Source organism: Mesoplodon mirus, assembly GCF_964341445.2.
Source record: "Mesoplodon mirus genome assembly, chromosome: 7".
In the NCBI taxonomy this organism is placed as follows: Eukaryota; Metazoa; Chordata; class Mammalia; order Artiodactyla; family Ziphiidae; genus Mesoplodon; species Mesoplodon mirus.
The window spans coordinates 138,612,449-138,629,777 of NC_138983.1; the positions used below are offsets into that span (position 1 = coordinate 138,612,449).

General features: G+C 44.2%; 1 protein-coding gene across 6 annotated transcripts in view; it reads left to right on the plus strand.

The window, feature by feature from the left end:
- The window catches only part of NTM (neurotrimin), a 387,993-nt gene that overhangs the window by 350,845 nt on the left and 19,819 nt on the right, over positions 1-17,329 (plus strand). For all 6 annotated transcript variants that reach the window (XR_014294673.1, XM_082627739.1, XM_082627736.1 and 3 more), the window contains exons 4-5: positions 13,370-13,504; positions 15,414-15,534. Coding sequence is in view for 5 of the 6 variants with exons in the window: in XM_082627739.1 (XP_082483865.1) it covers positions 13,370-13,504; positions 15,414-15,534 (256 nt within the window). In the remaining variant the exon portion in view is untranslated. The remainder of the gene's footprint in view (positions 1-13,369; positions 13,505-15,413; positions 15,535-17,329) is intronic.

A 17,329-nucleotide genomic window follows, 5' to 3' on the forward strand; every position in this document is an offset into this window, starting at 1 on the left:
TCCATTCTCCCAGACTCAGTATGACAGTGATGGGGAGGTGTCTCTCTAAGAAGAAGGAGAGGACATCAGGGATCATTCAGGGCAGGTTCCAGAGTGCAGGACAGAAGGTTTTGAAAGAGTGTAGTGCTGAGGCAGAGGAAAGGATTTAGGAAACAGAGTGATACGACTGGAAAGGTCAGACGTGTCCACCAGGGGTCGGCAAAATGCAGCCAACAGGCCAAGTCCAGCCCGCCACCTGTTTTTTGCATGCCCAGCAAGAATGTTTTTTACCTTTGTAAAAAGTTGAATGTCCATCAAAAGAAGAATAGTTTGTAACAGAGTAAGATGATGTGGCATTGAAATGGCATTGTCTGTAACAACGCTTTACTGGGATCCAGTCACTCTGGCTCATTTATGTATTCTCCTGGCTGCTTTTGCATGACAGCAGCAGAGTTCAGTAGTTGCTGCAGAGGCTGTATGGCCTGCGAGGCCTAAAATACTTGCCACGTGGTCTTTTACAGAAAAAGTGTGCCGAACCTACTCCAGAGGATTGGCTATAAGGGCCTCCTGGAGAAGAGAGGTTCCTCAGGCCCATGCCAGGGGGTCTTCAAAGCATCATAGGACACTCGGGTTGTGCTTGAGCCAGCTGTTCCCACAGGCTTCATGCAAGACTGGTTACGGCCAGCTACTCCCATGGGGCTGACAATGGCTTTGAGCTTTGAGGAGAGCACAGTAGTCACGGGAGCGGGCTTCTGATTTACCTAAACAACTGTGTAATTGCCTTCCACAGACACTTGCATTCCGCCTGCGTTCTGTTTGACGTATCATTTTATCATCTGCTTGTGCTCTGGCTCTCCTTGCATCTCTCTCTGTGTCTCTCACTCTCCTCTCTCTCTCTCTGCCTCAGTCTCTCTCTCTGTCCCCTTCTTCCCCAGTTGCTCTCTCCACTGGTTGATGCATGAGCTCCCCTCCACTCCTCCCCTGCCCCATGGAAGGTGCCAGCAGTCAGGTCTTAGATGTGGCAGTTAGTCTCCTGAAGTAGAGAATTAGGACAGAAATAAAGAATAATTTGTGGTCCCACAGTTACCATTGTTAGATTTTTCACTTCAAGTACAAAGGATGTTTTTGCTGGTGATCAAATAAAAGTGTTCCTCTATCCTATCTCTTGGAATTGTGGAAAAGGAAGAGAGTGACCAGGTTGGAAGGAGACCAGGTGGGAGATAATGCAATTTAAGCAGAGGTGCAAAGAAATCAGCACCATCAGGGCAGGCAAAGCCCCGGGATCCTGAGAAGGAAGGAGGGTGGGGAAGTCACGTGAGCACAAGTGAGAAGGGGGACACTTGTTCATCTCTGTGCATTTTAGGTGTCAACCTTCTTGCAGCAAGTGCTGGGATTTCTCAGGGAGGTTTTGATGCTCCAGCGTGGTTTTGTCCTATGAGGTCAAGTTCAACTTCAAGCCCTTGCTTGCTTCCATGTCCTGTTGCCAGCTTCCATTCCTCACACAGAGCTCTTATCACAGTGCCTGTTAGTGTTTCTGCTGCAGAGGTGCCTGTGCCTCTGCGGAGGCCCGTTTTGTGTGGGCAGGAGCACTTTTTCCCTGCCTGCCCATCCCAGGAAGGTGAAGATCCTCATCATGTTCCCTGCAATCATTCCACTACTAATTGCCTAGAGACAGAGCTGAATCACCAAGCTGATTCCACTTGGAAAAAATGCAACCGAATTGATGATGACATAAGAAAGCTCTCTGAGACACTTCTGATTAGACACTTCTGGAACACGCTGCGTCCTCACTCATTTGGAGGAATCAGGGGCATTAGCTACAAGAGCTTTTAATGAAGCGTATTTGTGGAGATGGCCAAACCAAGCTCTTTTCTTATTCACTCCAGGTCTAGCTTGAGGAAGGCTTTTTAGTCCCCTTCAGGAAACGTGGAATAAAATTATCTATCCTTAGGAGATGAGAGAGGTCTCTTTATGTGCCCAGCCCTTTATCAAAAAAAAAAAAAAAAAAAAACTTAAAAGATAGATATCTGCTGTTTTCTTAAAAGTCACCAAAGAAGGTTTGACTAGTTCATTATGAGGGTCAGACTAGCCACCAAAATTATAATGCATTAGTTCATTCGTTCAGTCTTTGACCATATGATCCTGTGGTGCCTTCTGTGTGTTCAAGGCTGCTATAGATATTGGACATAGAGATAAATAAGAACCCCTTCTCTCTTATAACTTTGAGTGGGGTAAACATATGCAATTATATAACAATGCGGTGTGATTAGGGCAATGCTTGAAGCAAAAAAATAAACTGGGTAGAGAGGAGGTAAGGAATTTTGATTGTTAAGAAAGGGTTCCCACAGGAGTAATATCCTAGATGGTTTTGAAGGCAAAGAAGGAGAGGTTGCAAGGCAGAGATAAACGGCTCAGCATCGTAGGAACTTTCCTGGTGCATCTAGTGGCTGAGGGGGGAAAGGAGTTGGCAACAGAAGAATCTAGAGATGGAGACAAGAGTCATCTGAAGGACAAGGGGTCAAGCCATGAGGAGATGGATTTTTATTCTTTGCAATCGTTTGGGCATCAACCATAAATATAATAACCTGGAGGCAGGGGGATCAGTAGAGAGGGGATTGTAATATCCCAGAGTAGATAACAGCAACTGAATTAACATAGTAAACAGTGATGTGGGAAAGAAGAAAATAGATTTGAAAGTGGTGAAGGGGTTAAAAACCACTGGATGTGTTGATTGATGGTGAGGAGTGAGTGAAAAAGGAGGAATCAAACGTGTGACTCTTTTTTATCTTAGGAGAATGGGGAGGTAGCCGTGCCACCAGCAGGGATTAGCGGACACAGGGGTGAGAGCAGTTTTCAGGGGCAACGTGATGATTCAGCCCGGGGTGTCTGGGAGACACATGGGAGACATTCCCCTGAGTTCCGGGCACAGAGGTAAGCAGATCGTCCTGGGATGATGACATGAACATGGAAATCGGGAGCAGAGGTGGTCATTTCAGATGCAGGAACTGGATTCAGAGTGTAGATTGACCAAGGGGAGGAGATTGAGGTAGCAGAGGAGGGGACCTTAGAAGATTCCATTATGTAAGGGTTGAGTGTCTCAAATTCCTCCTGGAGTCGTTCCTTCTGACACTTATGAATCATCTCTCATGCGTCAACCAGTCTTCTGTGCCTTTGCTCAAATTCTCTCATCTAATTCTCAGACCCACCTAGGGATGGAAGAGTAAGAATGTACCCACATTTCAGTAACAAGGGAACTGGGACTCAGTAATTTACTCAAGGCTACGTAATTCCCAAGAGAAATGGCCATAACCAGGGCTCAGAAGCACCATGTTTGTTCTGACAAGTCATGATTGTCTTGTTTTCATACTTTGTGTTCCATCTGGACGTAGGTATGTGTGCCCACATTTAGTTTTTGTGTGCAATGAAGAGAGATAGAAGGAAACCTTAGCCGTGGAACTAATGAAAGCATGAATCTCCTTTTCTGTGCGCTCTCTCTTCACATCTCCGTGATGGAATTGAAGGTTCACCTGTGTGTAGAGGACAACTCGGAACAGAGGTGGGAGGCATTCCCAGACAGGTGGGCAGCACCGGGCACGTGTCTCAGCCGGTGTGATTCGGTAGCAAGTAGCTTTGGTGGGGGAGAGATTTTGAGAACTATTTGCAAAGATTTTATTATGTTAAATATGTTCAAAGGCTGTAATTGAATCTGGCTTATACAAAGGTTTTCACCACGCCTCCCTTTCTCACTGGACCCAGATGCCCCTACATCATCAGGCTTCATGCTACTCTAAGGGCATGTCTGTGTGGTGTTGAGTCATCCTCTTACATACATGGGCTGCCTGTGTCTCCCTGCCCCCAGGCCAACCAGGAGTGCAGGCTGGCATTTCCATCCCCAGAATCCATGGCACCTTGCAGCTTCCTCTCAGGATCTGACCTGAATTTACTCATTAAATTATCTTAACTATAGATTTAACCCCACTCCAGGCTTTCCTCTCTCTTCCTTCTCCCAAGTGGTCATTTTGTCATTGAGTGTTTGCTTGGTACAGTCACGAATACGTGGAATTCTTCAGGAAAGCCTTCCTTCTGCTCTGCACCTGAGAATGCTGCGAAAGGAAGGCCTTGCTCCCTGCTCCCTCTGTGTCCAGCAAGCCTCTGGTTAATCTCCAGCTGTCGGGGGTCTCTGGGGAATGGACGGAACCCTGCCTGCTACCTTCCTTTCATCCTAAGTCTTGGTGGGAGGAGAACTCCCCTCATTTGGTGAACAAAGCACTGCTCAGATCTGCATACTTATTCTTCAAAAGGATGATTTATAAGTTACTTCACTTTCCATCCTCCACAAAATATTTAATGAAACATACGTAAGGCTGTGCTTTACTCCTAGAGTTATTCCTTCTTCCCATCATCAGTTATATTTTGAGGGCATTTTCTCCTTTTTCTTTGCAAGGCTGGGGGTTGATAGAGACTTGGTTCTGTACAGTAACTGGGAGATGAGCCACAGGACCATAGAAGGGTCTGTATGAATCTTTCTGTGCCCTGTGCTCCTTTCAGAACGCTTTTCAGAAAGAAATAGAATCTCTCGTTAGGAAAAGCATACACACACAGGCACACCTGCATGATGTCATTTCCCGAGGTCCAGAAACCCCTAGGGTTGGAGTTCTACAGTTCTCAGATAAGAACTCCTGCTCTTAATCCAGAAATTGTCTCCATGGCTAAAGTACAGATGGCCCTGCTTTCCCAAGGCAGCTCAGCGCCAGGTGACTAAGGTGACCCCTTGCAGGTGGATGTCTGACCACTTGCGTGCATGATGGAGCCAGGAACCTTAACCCAGTAGGGGCCTCTTAAGAAAAATAATTCCCTTAAATTAATCTGGACAAGGAATTTCAAAGCAACTTTACAACCCACAGCACTCAGTCCTGGCTTATATCTCTAGGGTTTTAGAAAAAGAGAAAGCAAACAGCCAGCGTACGAGGTAATACGACACTGCGGAGTTCTATATTTATCCCCTATCAATGTCTTTCAGATCAAATTGGCTGAGTTTACAAATCAAAAGCTGATTTCTTTATTTACTTTTTAATTTTTTTTAGCAGCCATCAGCTGTACCACTGCAAATACTCAGGTTCCAGACACCAAGCTGCAAACTCCAAACATCCAGCTGTGTGCTTTTTGACTTTGAAATCGTCACCCATAAGACAGGGTCTGCATGCAAAACTGAGCTGGGGGGTCCTCATGAAAAGGCAGCCAGCAGAAGAGCCACTCCTAGTGCCCAGCCAGCTGCTGGAGCCATATCTTCAAAGACAACTTGTTGTTAAGGAAAGGGATATACCTCAGAGATATACAGGACCGGGCTCGGTGGCGTGCAGAGGGCTCTTTTTTCATATAATTGTGTTTCGGGCTACAGCTCCTCCTTAATACAAGGCTAAAGATTTTTCCCAGGAAATGTCCCACTTAAAAAATTAAGGGAATTCGATTCTCTCTTTCTTTCTATATATCATAAAATATTACATTTCATGTATGCATATTCATACCTATTCAAAAATACACATATATTTTGTTGCAACTGACAAATGAGTTCTTAATATATGTCAGGATCTGTGCTGTTTTGTGGTTACCTTTGTCCCTAGATAGATAGATAGATAGATAGATAAATAGATAGAGAGGCAGAGAGATAGAAGATAGATGGATAGATAGATAGGGATAGATAGATTGATAGGAAGAGAGATAGTCATGAAATTTACAGTTGGCATCAGTTTATGTAATTTTTATTGGATCGCTAATTACTGCTTTATGATAAAATCACATTAATAGATTAATTTAAAGGTTTGGGGTGGGGGGCTGAGGGAAATGATAAGTTTCCCAGGTCTAAGAAAAGTCCAGCTGCAGTAGAGACATCTGCAAGCCTGGCAGGCAGGTGATGCATGGGGACACTGCCACACACACACTTCACGACTTCAGCTCTTCTCACCAGCAACCAACGCTGATGTGTTTAAGGGAGATTCCTCTCCTGTTATGGAAGCCAGCGACTTAGGACAATTCAGCCCATCCCACGCCCCAGCGTTGGCCCCTTCTGTTTGATGTGTAATATTCTCATTGGCCATTTGAACATGTACCTCAGTGCAAGAGCAGGAAAAAACAGGTTGGGCCCTCCAGAACTTTGAAAAGTTTCTCATTCTTGGAGAGATCATCAGACTGTCCTTTCTGCCTGCCATGCTATCTGCATCCAAAGGAAAGGTCAAGGAGAAAGACAAATATATATATATATATATATATATATATATATATATATATATATATATACACACACACACACACATACACACACACATATATATGTATATATATATACATATATATGTGTGTGTGTATATATATACACATATATATGTATATATATTATGTTTATATCCTCTTATTCTTAGTTGTGAAATTAGAGATATTTTTCAAGCCCCCAGCTGGTCTCACATGGGCTATGCAGCTGCAATTGCTTTCTTAGAAGAAATGATCCCAAGAAATTGTAGCCCTTGTAAATCAAATCGTATTTTAAGTGAATGGAGTAGAACTTTCTAGTTACAGGATCTGTGGTGAATCCTTTGTCAAGTTTATTATTATTAAGTCCCTACTGGAAAAGCAGAGATCTGATTATTCTTTCATTTTCACATTGAGATTCTCCTGTATCAAGGATCTTGAGTATTAAAATGGGCTCAAACTGAGCTGTAGGATCAGTAACAATAATCATGAGAGCTGCCATTTGTTAAGAGGTGACCACGTGCTAAGTACTTCACACATACTTAATACTCACGATCACACTCTAAGGTGGTGTCATTTTCCCATCTTAAAGAAGAGGAATCTGAAGGTTGGAGAGTGAACCATCAGCTAGGATGACTTCAGGGTCCGGTGTGTGGACATGGGAACTCAGCACTGTCCACAGCACAGCCAGGGACCAGCAGGGCTAAGAGCCTAGATCAACCCTTCAACCATTTTGCTCCAGCTGAATATCAGACCCTCAGAAGCTATCCTGTGTAGATAATTCAACAATAATTACCATTCTATTTGGAAATGCTTTTTGACAACAGTTGTCTCACCCTGTCACAGCAGATGTTGCTATATGTGTTTTCTGTGGAGCCCACGAGCCCCCAGCCTGATCCTGCAGCACAAGGATTTCCCCCAGTGCCAGGTTAAGGTGGCTCTGAGGGCCCATCTCCATGCCTGGAGACCCTCAGCTTTACCTCTGACTCGTTCTTGGAGACCCCTCCACGCCATCCCTCACCACTGCCTCTGCTGTCTGAGTGAGAGTGAGGGTCTGTTCTGAACAGTTGTTGGCCGCAGGCTCAGGGCCCCAGACTGCTTTGAGTTCTCGGGAGTGGGGCGGGATGAGGAAGACCTTCCCCAGTCCATCAGCAGGTGCTGACCTTGCATCTCATGGCGGCATCGCCCACCTTTAATATCTTCTTTAGTTCTGGCTTTAACCACTTCCTCCCTCAGACCTCAAACCAGTCCCTCTGGCTTGCAAGGGCTACTGCTGAGGAACAATAACCACGCCTCTATCACGATGCTCTTGTGGACCATACCTCCCAGCATCTGAGCAAAACCACGTCTTCCTCCATCAAAGCACAGAACTTCCCATGCTGGTCAGCACAAAATCGAGGCACCTTGGAGGGACACCATCTGATCTGTCCTGTAAACAGCTCTCCTTGAAGCCCAGTCTGGGTTGAATGGGAACATCCTGATGCCAATCGAGAGGGAAAAGATGGAGCAGAGTCTAAGGACTAGTCTAGGACTAGACTAGTCACAGTATTGGAACTAAATTTTGTAAATGATTCCTTCCAATTTTTGAATACTGGAATTCTACGTTCTGTAGGTTTTTGGTTTTGTTTTTTTTAGTTTCTGAGGTCCAGTGATTTATATCTCAGCTGGTATATAGTCCATAAAAATATTAAGCAAGGAGACAGCTGTGCCCTCTCCAATAGCTACAGCTGTTCTCTGTAGCTTTTCTTGGGTGTGATAAAAATGATAATTGTGGCTATTATTATTTTCAGTTTTAAAGATTTCAAAGCCCAATCTATGAACTCAGAAACCTAGGGTTTTCTTTTCCAAAGGAGTATTACTTAACACAGGGCAGTTTTTGTCCTTCAATGGGTTATAAACTGCTGAGCTAAGTCCTCGGAGAGTGTGAAGCTTCCTCGGGGGTTTGGGGACAGATGTGATCACGTTTCCAACTTGCTTCATTTCACTGCTTGGATTGTCAGATTCCACTTAATGAAATAGCTGTATTCCTTAGAAGTTGGCTGTAAAACAAATTCTGTTAGAGAAATCACACTTCCTCATTGATCTCCATTTTTAAAGATGCATCCCTCTGAGGAAATAATTGGCCCCAAGACTAAATGTAAAGTATGCTAAACACTTGATAAACCTTTTAAAATCACATATTTAAAGAAAGTCTTCTGTTAGAACACTAGCACTGATGATATTTTTTGAAGTCAGGAAATACAAATATTTTGCTAAGAACAATTACCAAAGGTGGTGCTGTCTTGGGAACAGAGCCATGTGAGGGTTAGGTAAGCAACAGAGTCCCTGATTTTTTTTTTAAAAATTGAATTCGGTCTGTATTTCTTTTTTTTTTTTTTTTTTTTTTTTTTTTTGCGGTACGCGGGCCTCTCACTGTTGTGGCCTCTCCCGTTGCGGAGCACAGGCTCCGGACGCGCAGCCTCACCGGCCATGGCTCACGGGCCTAGCCGCTCCGCGGCATGTGGGATCTTCCGGGACCGGGGCACGAATGTGTATCCCCTGCATCGGCAGGCGAACTCTCAACCACTGCACCACCAGGGAAGCCCTCGGTCTGTATTTCTTAGTCTATTGGTCAATCAGGTTTTTTTGTTTGTTTGTTTGTTTTATTTTTGGCTGCATTGGGTCTTTGTTGCTGCACACTGGCTTTCTCTAGTTGCAGCGAGTGGGGCTACACTTCGTTGCCATGCGAGTGCTTCTCATTGCGGTGGCTTCTCTTGCTGTGGAACACAGGCTGTAGGCGCGCGGGCTTCAATAGTTGTGGCACGCGGGCTCAGTAGTTGTGTCTCACGGGCTCTAGAGTGCAGGCTCAGTAGTTGTGACGCACGGGCTTAGTTCCTCCATGGCATATGGGATCTTCCCAGACCAGGGCTCAAACCCAAGTCCCCTGCATTGGCAGGCGGATTCTTAACCACTGCGCCACCAGGGAAGCCCTCAATCAGTTTATTCATAAGAAGCTGACAAGTTTCAAGTTATGTAAACCATTTTCCTAGGTGCCTTGAGAGCCAGAGATGCCCAAGACATGGTCCCTGCTGTCAAAAAGTTTTGATTGCATGGGAAAATAAGACCAGTGCACACGGCATAAAAACACCATTAGAAAACACCACTATAGCTGCAGGATCGGTGTGAGGGACATCAGGAGACCTGGTGTGCTGCCTCTAGCCCCATGTGTGATCATGGCCTCCTTTAAACTTCAATTTCCCACATGAAAAATACAGGATTAACCTAAATCCCTAATTCCCAAACTTGACTGTACATAAGAATTTCCAAGTAAAATTATTAACACTCCTCATCCCAGGAGATTTTGATTTAGTAGGTATGAGTGGCATCTAAAATTCTATATTCAAACAACTATTCTAGGCAATTCTTCTGAAGTCAGCCTATGTCCTAGCTCTGTTGATCTGTTTTCTTTCTGTTTTTCTTCCAATAGTCTTTGTAAGTTCTCCATTCGAGTGACAAAGCACTGATCATTTCATAGCCAGAGCACAAATGCAATTAAAGGAAAACTTTCCTTGAATCATTAATCATTAACTCTATAAATTCAGATTTCAGTTTAGTGTTTTTTTGTTTTTTTTTCTTGTTTGTCTGTTCAAGCAGTCCCTATAGGGACCTCATTTCTGGTGATTCAGAGTTTCGTTTGTCTTATATATATATATATATATATACACACACATATATATATATATATGTATATATATATATATATATATATATACATATATATATATATAAATACTGGTTTTCTCTCTGGTTTTGCTATTTTTGCTCCTATTTGAGAAAAAAGTATATGAGGAGAAAGGTAACAATAATGACAATGAAAGCTAAAATGTATAAAGCATTTTACTATATACATACTACCTTTCCAGTTTAATCAGAAAGTGTACATATAACAATGGGTAAACAATGATTGTGCTTTTCCTATAATTCTACATTTGGTCTGGAGAACACATGATAGTAAAATTAAGCTTCATTGGTTTTTGCAGGATGACTTAAGTGTAATCCTCTCCCTCTGGTAATATACATCTAGGTCAGCGGAGAACATACACTTTCCCCAAATATTTTTTTTTAATTTATTTATTTATTTATTTTTGGCTGTGTTGGGTCTTCGTTGCTGTGTGAGGGCTTTCTCCAGTTGCGGCGAGCGGGGTCCACTCTTCATCACGGTGCACGGGCCTCTCACTGTTGCGGCCTCTCCGGTTGTGGAACACAGGCTCCAGACGCTCAGGCTCAGTAGTTGTGGCTCACGGGCTTAGTTGCTCCGTGGAATGTGGGGTCTTCCCAGACCAGGGCACGAACCCGTGTCCCCTGCATTGGCAGGCAGATTCTTAACCACTGCCCCACCAGGGAAGCCCTCCCCAAATCTTAAGCCATCTAACTTCCTTCCCTACATAAAATTGCCTGATATTAATATATTAAACTGCACATACAGGAGCACACATGTCCCCACATAAAACTTTCTAACTTTTTTACCGTGATTGTCCTAATATTTATGTAGTTGCATTTCAGTCTGTGACAGTAATCCGCCCCCCAACTTCTCCATTTGGATATTCCTATAACAAATTCATACAAGCTTGGTTCCTATAAGTCTTACTGTGGTCACACAAGAACGCATTTGGATGATAGAATTAAACTAGATGCATGGTCTGTAGTTGGAAACAAGAACAAGAGACCAGAGAACCCTGTGTCATTTTGTTTCTTTGCTTTGATGGTGTCATACGCAGCCTCCCAGGAGATCTGAGTTCCTCCCAGTCACTGTTTTGACACTGGAGCTCAATCCAGAAACAGCTGTCCAGAGCTAATTTATTTTCTAATGCTATGGCACTGTTAATTTATAAATTACACTGGTAATTCGAGCTATTATTAATTTCAGATGGTGTAGGGCAAGCCTAATTAAAATATGACACCAATTGCCACACATATGTACCAAGAACCACCATTTAAAATTAATGGGAATATTAAGTGTGACACTGGTCTCCTCGATGCTTTGCACAGTAATTACAGCATCTAGCTGGGAATATCTGACAAATGTAGGCTCAGGTTGGGCGCAAATAAACAACGACAACCTAAAAGGAATCACAAGCTCTTCATTTAAACCTCTTCTCCTCGTTTCCTCCACCCTTCGGCAAATCAAGGTTGGTGCTTTTTCCCCTAAAGATGCTTAGGAAACAGTGACAATTAAGGCTCCTGTGACATGGAGAAGGTTCTCACTGGTTGGGACCATGAGAGTCTATGGGTTGATGCTGAAGGTCTCCGTATCCTTGACTTTTGCATGCTGTTTTCTGAGGGTCTGTGGGTTGATGTTGATTGTCTTCTCCATATCCTGGACTTTTGCATACTGTTTTCTACTTGTCAGCACGTCCCTGATTCTTCCAGTGAATTAATTAACTCTTACTCACTTGCTCTAATAGACAGAGGCTATTCTTTTGCTCCCCTGAAGGTCGCAGAGGCAGGAGTGTCCCTGCACATATATGTGGGCTCCATAGGGTATGAAGACACCTGGGAAATGCTCAGGTTGGACTTAGTTCTGCACAGTGATACAGACTTACCATGACCCAGGAGCCCTGGCCTCACTGGGCAGGCAGTGGTCCTTCTGTATAAGAAAGCTGTTGTCTTGTGTGTCATTGTCATTGCTCCTGTTATGAACTTGACAAAAAATGGGGAGCTTAACAATGTCACAGAACACATACAACCATAATTTACAAACCACACACATAATTCTTTGTATTACAGTAGTTTCTTCTTGTTATTTTTGTGCTTTGCATCAGCCGATATGGGTGGTGTTATGGAGGGGTTTTATCACCTGGGGGGCACTGTGCCTCTTCCCTCCCCACTCAGGTGGGGCCCCCTGGGGTTAACATAGCCTGGCACCCCCTGAGTCTGGGCATCCAGGCAGATCACAGGGTGACTAGGACAACAAGTGTGCAGCACATTAGTGTTCCAAAGTGCTTTCATGTAACTAGTTTTCATTTGTTCCTCCAAACAGCCCTGTGAGGTGTTAGGATTATATATACATTATTCCAGGGAACATGTCTTCTGGTTTCTGGGGACAGTCTCAACTTCTGCTTGTTGTCCCAAAATAACTATTAAAAATAGCACCCATTTTCCCTGTAAGACGATGCCAGGTCACAGGGTAAGGTGTACCATCACGCTGACTATCTTCATTTAACAGAGAGGCAGGCTGATCCCGGGATGCACCCGGTTATTTTGTCATCCCCTGTCTCTCCATGAGGAGGTTAACACTCAGGGTGACTCTGGGAGGGGACAGTGACCATCCTCTTGCAGGCATTAATGTCCTGGTCTGTCCATATCAAAGGCTCAAGGCCAGACCTCAGCGAGGAAGTCGAGTAGGTAGACGGTTGTTACTATTATTCATAAAACTTCAGTGGAGAGACTGAGTCTCTGGACGGGGATGTGACAGTGTGATTTGCAGCCCTGTCTTCTTGCTCTTTCCTCTCTGCCGTGTTTGTAGTGAGAGGGTGGAGTCCCTGCCGTTGATTTGTGGCCAGGATCTTGTACCCAAGAGCTCCAGCAGATTGAAGTTTAGAAAATGGATTTCTGCTGATTTAATTGAGTGTCTAAATCTGAAAACAGAAATTTAATTTCATTAGTGTTTCCACTGCCTTTTGCGGCTGTGTGTGTGTGTGTGTGTGTGTGTAACTGCTAGTGTGGTATGATCACGATCATGGATTCGTGATCTAGGATGATGTCATCAGCTTTGCATTTCAAGGTTCAGCCTAAATGATACCTGGATACCAGAAAGTTAATACTCACCAAAGGTGCCTAACTCAGATCCCCAGAGCCTGACTGCTTGCTGAGATTCGGGCAGGGTAAATGTCAACATTATTCATCACTTACTGAGGACCAGCAATTCTCCAGACTCTGTGCTTAGTGCAGGTAGGAACACAAACATTTGAGCTGACCCATCAGGGAACCAAGGAAGAGCTGGTGACGGAAGAGATAAAAAAGTGGAAGGAGGGAGCATTGGCATGGATCCCAAGAATCTGGACTTAGAAGTGGCACAATTCTCTGCAGACGTAACCACTGCACACTTGTTTTCTAAGTTTGTACCTTTGGTGTTTTTTCTCCTATTCCACCACACCTTCTCCTGCAGCTGTGGGCTTTGTGAGTGAAGATGAATACTTGGAGATCCAGGGCATCACGAGGGAGCAGTCGGGGGACTATGAGTGCAGCGCCTCCAATGATGTGGCTGCCCCAGTGGTGCGGAGAGTCAAGGTCACCGTGAACTGTAAGTGGTTGCAGGAACCCCCACCCTGCACATGCCTGAGGCTGCTGCTGTCGCGGCCACAACAGAGAGCTGGGCCTCAGCACCACGCCCTGACTCGGGGTAGGAAACAGAGCAGCCTTGCAGTCTGTTTCCTGCTTTTAGGAGGGACAATTCCAAACTCTTTTAAAAAATGATAATAAATTGGATCTGAAAGTGATTTCATATAATCCGAAACTTGCCTTAACATTCCTGAAAGATCGTGAAATACCATTCAATGCATGTTATACAAGCTTGTCTTTGAATCCCAATTTTTCCCATACTTTACTCATAATGTCACCAAGCTTCTCACTCTCTAAACAGTCATCTCCTTCACAGCAAGCAAGAAAATAAATTAAAAGCATGTGTATGGAGGAAATATTATAATTTCTGTCCATGGTATACTGATTTTATCTCATCCTTTTCCAATTATGTATGTTGATGGACATGGTATACATTCCTAATTGAACTATAAATAGATAAACATACATATATCCACATATTAGTGGGTATAGCTCATACCTGATTTTTGTTACGTGAGGTACTGAACCCAAAAAGTTTGGAGGCCACTGCTCTGGACCCCTCCTCCTCCTTTACCGTCCAAATTCTCTCTGACACTGATGCTGCTCAACTTCCCCCCTCCCTCACACTTTCCCCTCTCGGTTCCTCGTTATGTACCCTGACTCAGTTCTCTGTGACATTCTGAAAGTTTTCCCTGCTGTGCCCAATTTCAGAAAGTCTTAGGACAGACTAGAACCCAAGAACTAAGCCAGCAGACAAGAAGCCTTCCTCCTTAAAAACGTAGGTGAGGGTGGAGGTAGAGGAAGAATATCGTGTTTTGGTGATTACTCATTCTTTAATATTTTGGTTTCTGTTGCAATTCAAACCTAATTAACACAAAGCACTTTAAGCAGCATGGAAACAGGTGTAACAATGATACCATTTTTGTACTCTACCATGATTTATTTTTAAAGTGACATAAGATGACTTAAGGTTAATAAAGATTAACCTAAAGAGTAAGGAAATGTAAGCAAAGGGAAAACCTATATAGGAAAATAAGTGATATCTAAGGGGAAATCAGTACATAAAATTTATATGCCAAGGTGGTCAGATATGGGTCCAGGATTTGGCTTCCAGTTCCTGAAGCAAAGAGGGGAAACATCATTTGGTTTGAGGTTTATGTCCATAAGATAAAAGCAAATTAGTTGCTTGGGAGAAACACTGCTTTTTCTGGTACTGAGACTCGAAAAATAACTTCACGTTAAGGTCTCCACAAATAGAGCACAATGACATCACATGCAATATTTCTGCAATAAACAGAAGGGCGAGTTGGTTGTGGCTGTTTCTCACAATGAATTTCAGTGCAACTGTCGGCATTGTCAAGGGCAGTTTGACAAAGCCTTGGAATGAATGCAGGTCAAGTACTTAGGTCTAGTTGGTCCGGCTGGATTCTGGGGTCCAGTGTAGAACACCTCCAAGAGTGACGTATCTGTGTATCCTTTAGGCAATTCTCCATGAGTATTATTTCTTGCAACTGAGCTTTTGATGGAAATTGAATAGTTCAAGGTTATATACTCTGGCAAGAACCTGGTGTGCAGACAGCCTATAGGGCTGATTAAAGGTGCTGACTGTCAACCCATGGGGTAGAGGGTCCATGGGGGGGGGCTACATCCTATGAAAGTTGAAAAGTTTAAACAGGAAGTATGCCTGAATACCTGGTCATTCCACCTCTGTCCAGAGGGGAGCAGAAGCAGTACATGTGAGCTTTTCCTTAGAACAATATGGGATGGTTCATTCTCTGGCACATGGTGGAGACCAGAGGAAGAGCAGAGCATGACAAACACAGTCAGTGACGGCGGCATTTGAGCTGCTATGGGATGTCTTCTCTCTGCAGATCCTCCATACATTTCAGAAGCTAAGGGGACAGGCGTCCCCGTGGGACAGACGGGGACACTGCAGTGTGAAGCCTCTGCGGTTCCCTCAGCAGAATTCCAGTGGTACAAGGATGACAAAAGGTAAGGCTCCCTCCCCCTCCCCACAAGAAGAAGAAAGCCCTTCCAGGTTCCTGCCTGATTCCACAGGGATGCAAATGGATTCCCGCAAAGTCCTCTCCTGAACTCCTCCTACCTATGAGGGAGAAACAACACAAAAACAAGCCTTTTCTTGATATTAATGAACTTCAGCTATATTTGTGATGTTGCCATGCAGAACTGGCACTCGCTCACCAACAAGCCTGAGAAAAACTAGTTTTTAAAGGAAGCAAAATCTCAAAGGAAAGGCCACTAGGAGCCTGTGAGTTTTTTATAGGCCTAGAAAATAATGTGTTCTTCCTGCAGCTATTTTTAACACATTCTCAGGCTTGCATTAAGGCATCAGGAAGGAATGCTCCCGAGCACTAAGTCAGCTGTGTCTGAGGACTCCGGTCCAGTTCCAGCCACTCTCAGGGGTGGTGCATGAAAGCATCCATGACCCGAGTTAGCCTCCCTTTGTGCCCAGCTTGTACTTTCACTGCAGGAGAAAAGAGAGGGGCCTCTCCCATCCCCTCCAATTGTTTCAGGCGCCATCAGGATGTTTGTCATGATCACTGAAGATTGTCACCATGAGGAGTTAGCCAATGGCACGTTAGCACAGGGTTCAGTGGCTCCGGGGACCAGGCAACGCGTGATTACTGTTATCAAAGAGGTATTTTCAGGTGGATGAACGGCAAATACATGTGCAAGAGCTGTCCACGGTCAGAACACATTCGTAAAAATGGGGAGGGGGGCGATACACAAAGGTCCTGAGGTGTATGTGGGGTAGAGGCGGAGGACAGAGTGACAGAGGCTGAGAAGTTGAGGGAAAAAAGCAACAAAAAGGGGAGCTTTGGGGGGCTTCCCTGGTGGCGCAGTGGTTGAGAGTCTGCCTGCCGATGCAGGGGATACGGGTTCGTGCCCCAGTCTGGGAAGATCCCACATGCCGCAGAGCAACTGGGCCCATGAGCCATGGCCGCTGACCCTGCGCATCTGGAGCCTGTGCTCCGCAACGGGAGAGGCCACAACAGTGAGAGGCCCGCATAACGCCAAAAAATAAAGGGTGGGGAGCTTTGGGAAGGAGAGCAGGTGAGCAATTCCAGGCCAGGACTCATGCCGGGAGAGACCCAGCTGCTGCCTACACGTCTCAGAACATCTCCAGTGCCTTGGGATTCTTTCCTGAAGAGACCAGGAAGTGTTCATAGCAGTGCTATGTACAATAGCCAAGACATGGAAGCAACCTAAGTGTCCATCAACAGATGAATGGTTAAAGAAGATGTGGTACATATATACAACAGAATGCTACTCAGACATCAAAAAGAGTGAAATAATGCCATTTGCAGCAACATGGATGCAGCTAGAGATTATCATACTAAGTGAAGTAAGTCAGACAGAGATAAATATCATATGATACCTCTTATATGTGGAGCCTAAAAAAATGACACAAATGAACTTATCTACAAAACAGAAATAGACCCACAGACATAGAAAACAAACTTATGGTTACCAAAGGGGAAAGGGGTGAGGGATAAATTAGGAGTCTGGGATTAACAGATACACAACTACTATATATAAAATAGATAACCAACAAGGGCCTCCTGTATAGCACAGGGAACTATACTCAATATTTTGTAATAACCTATAAAGGAAAAGAATCTGAAGAAGAATATATGTATATAAATGTATAACTGAATCGCTTTGCTGTACACCTGAAACTAATGTAACATTGTAAATCAACTATACTTCAATAAAAAAATAAGTTTAAGAAAAGAGGCCAGACACCAAGAGCTCCTCCAGTCTC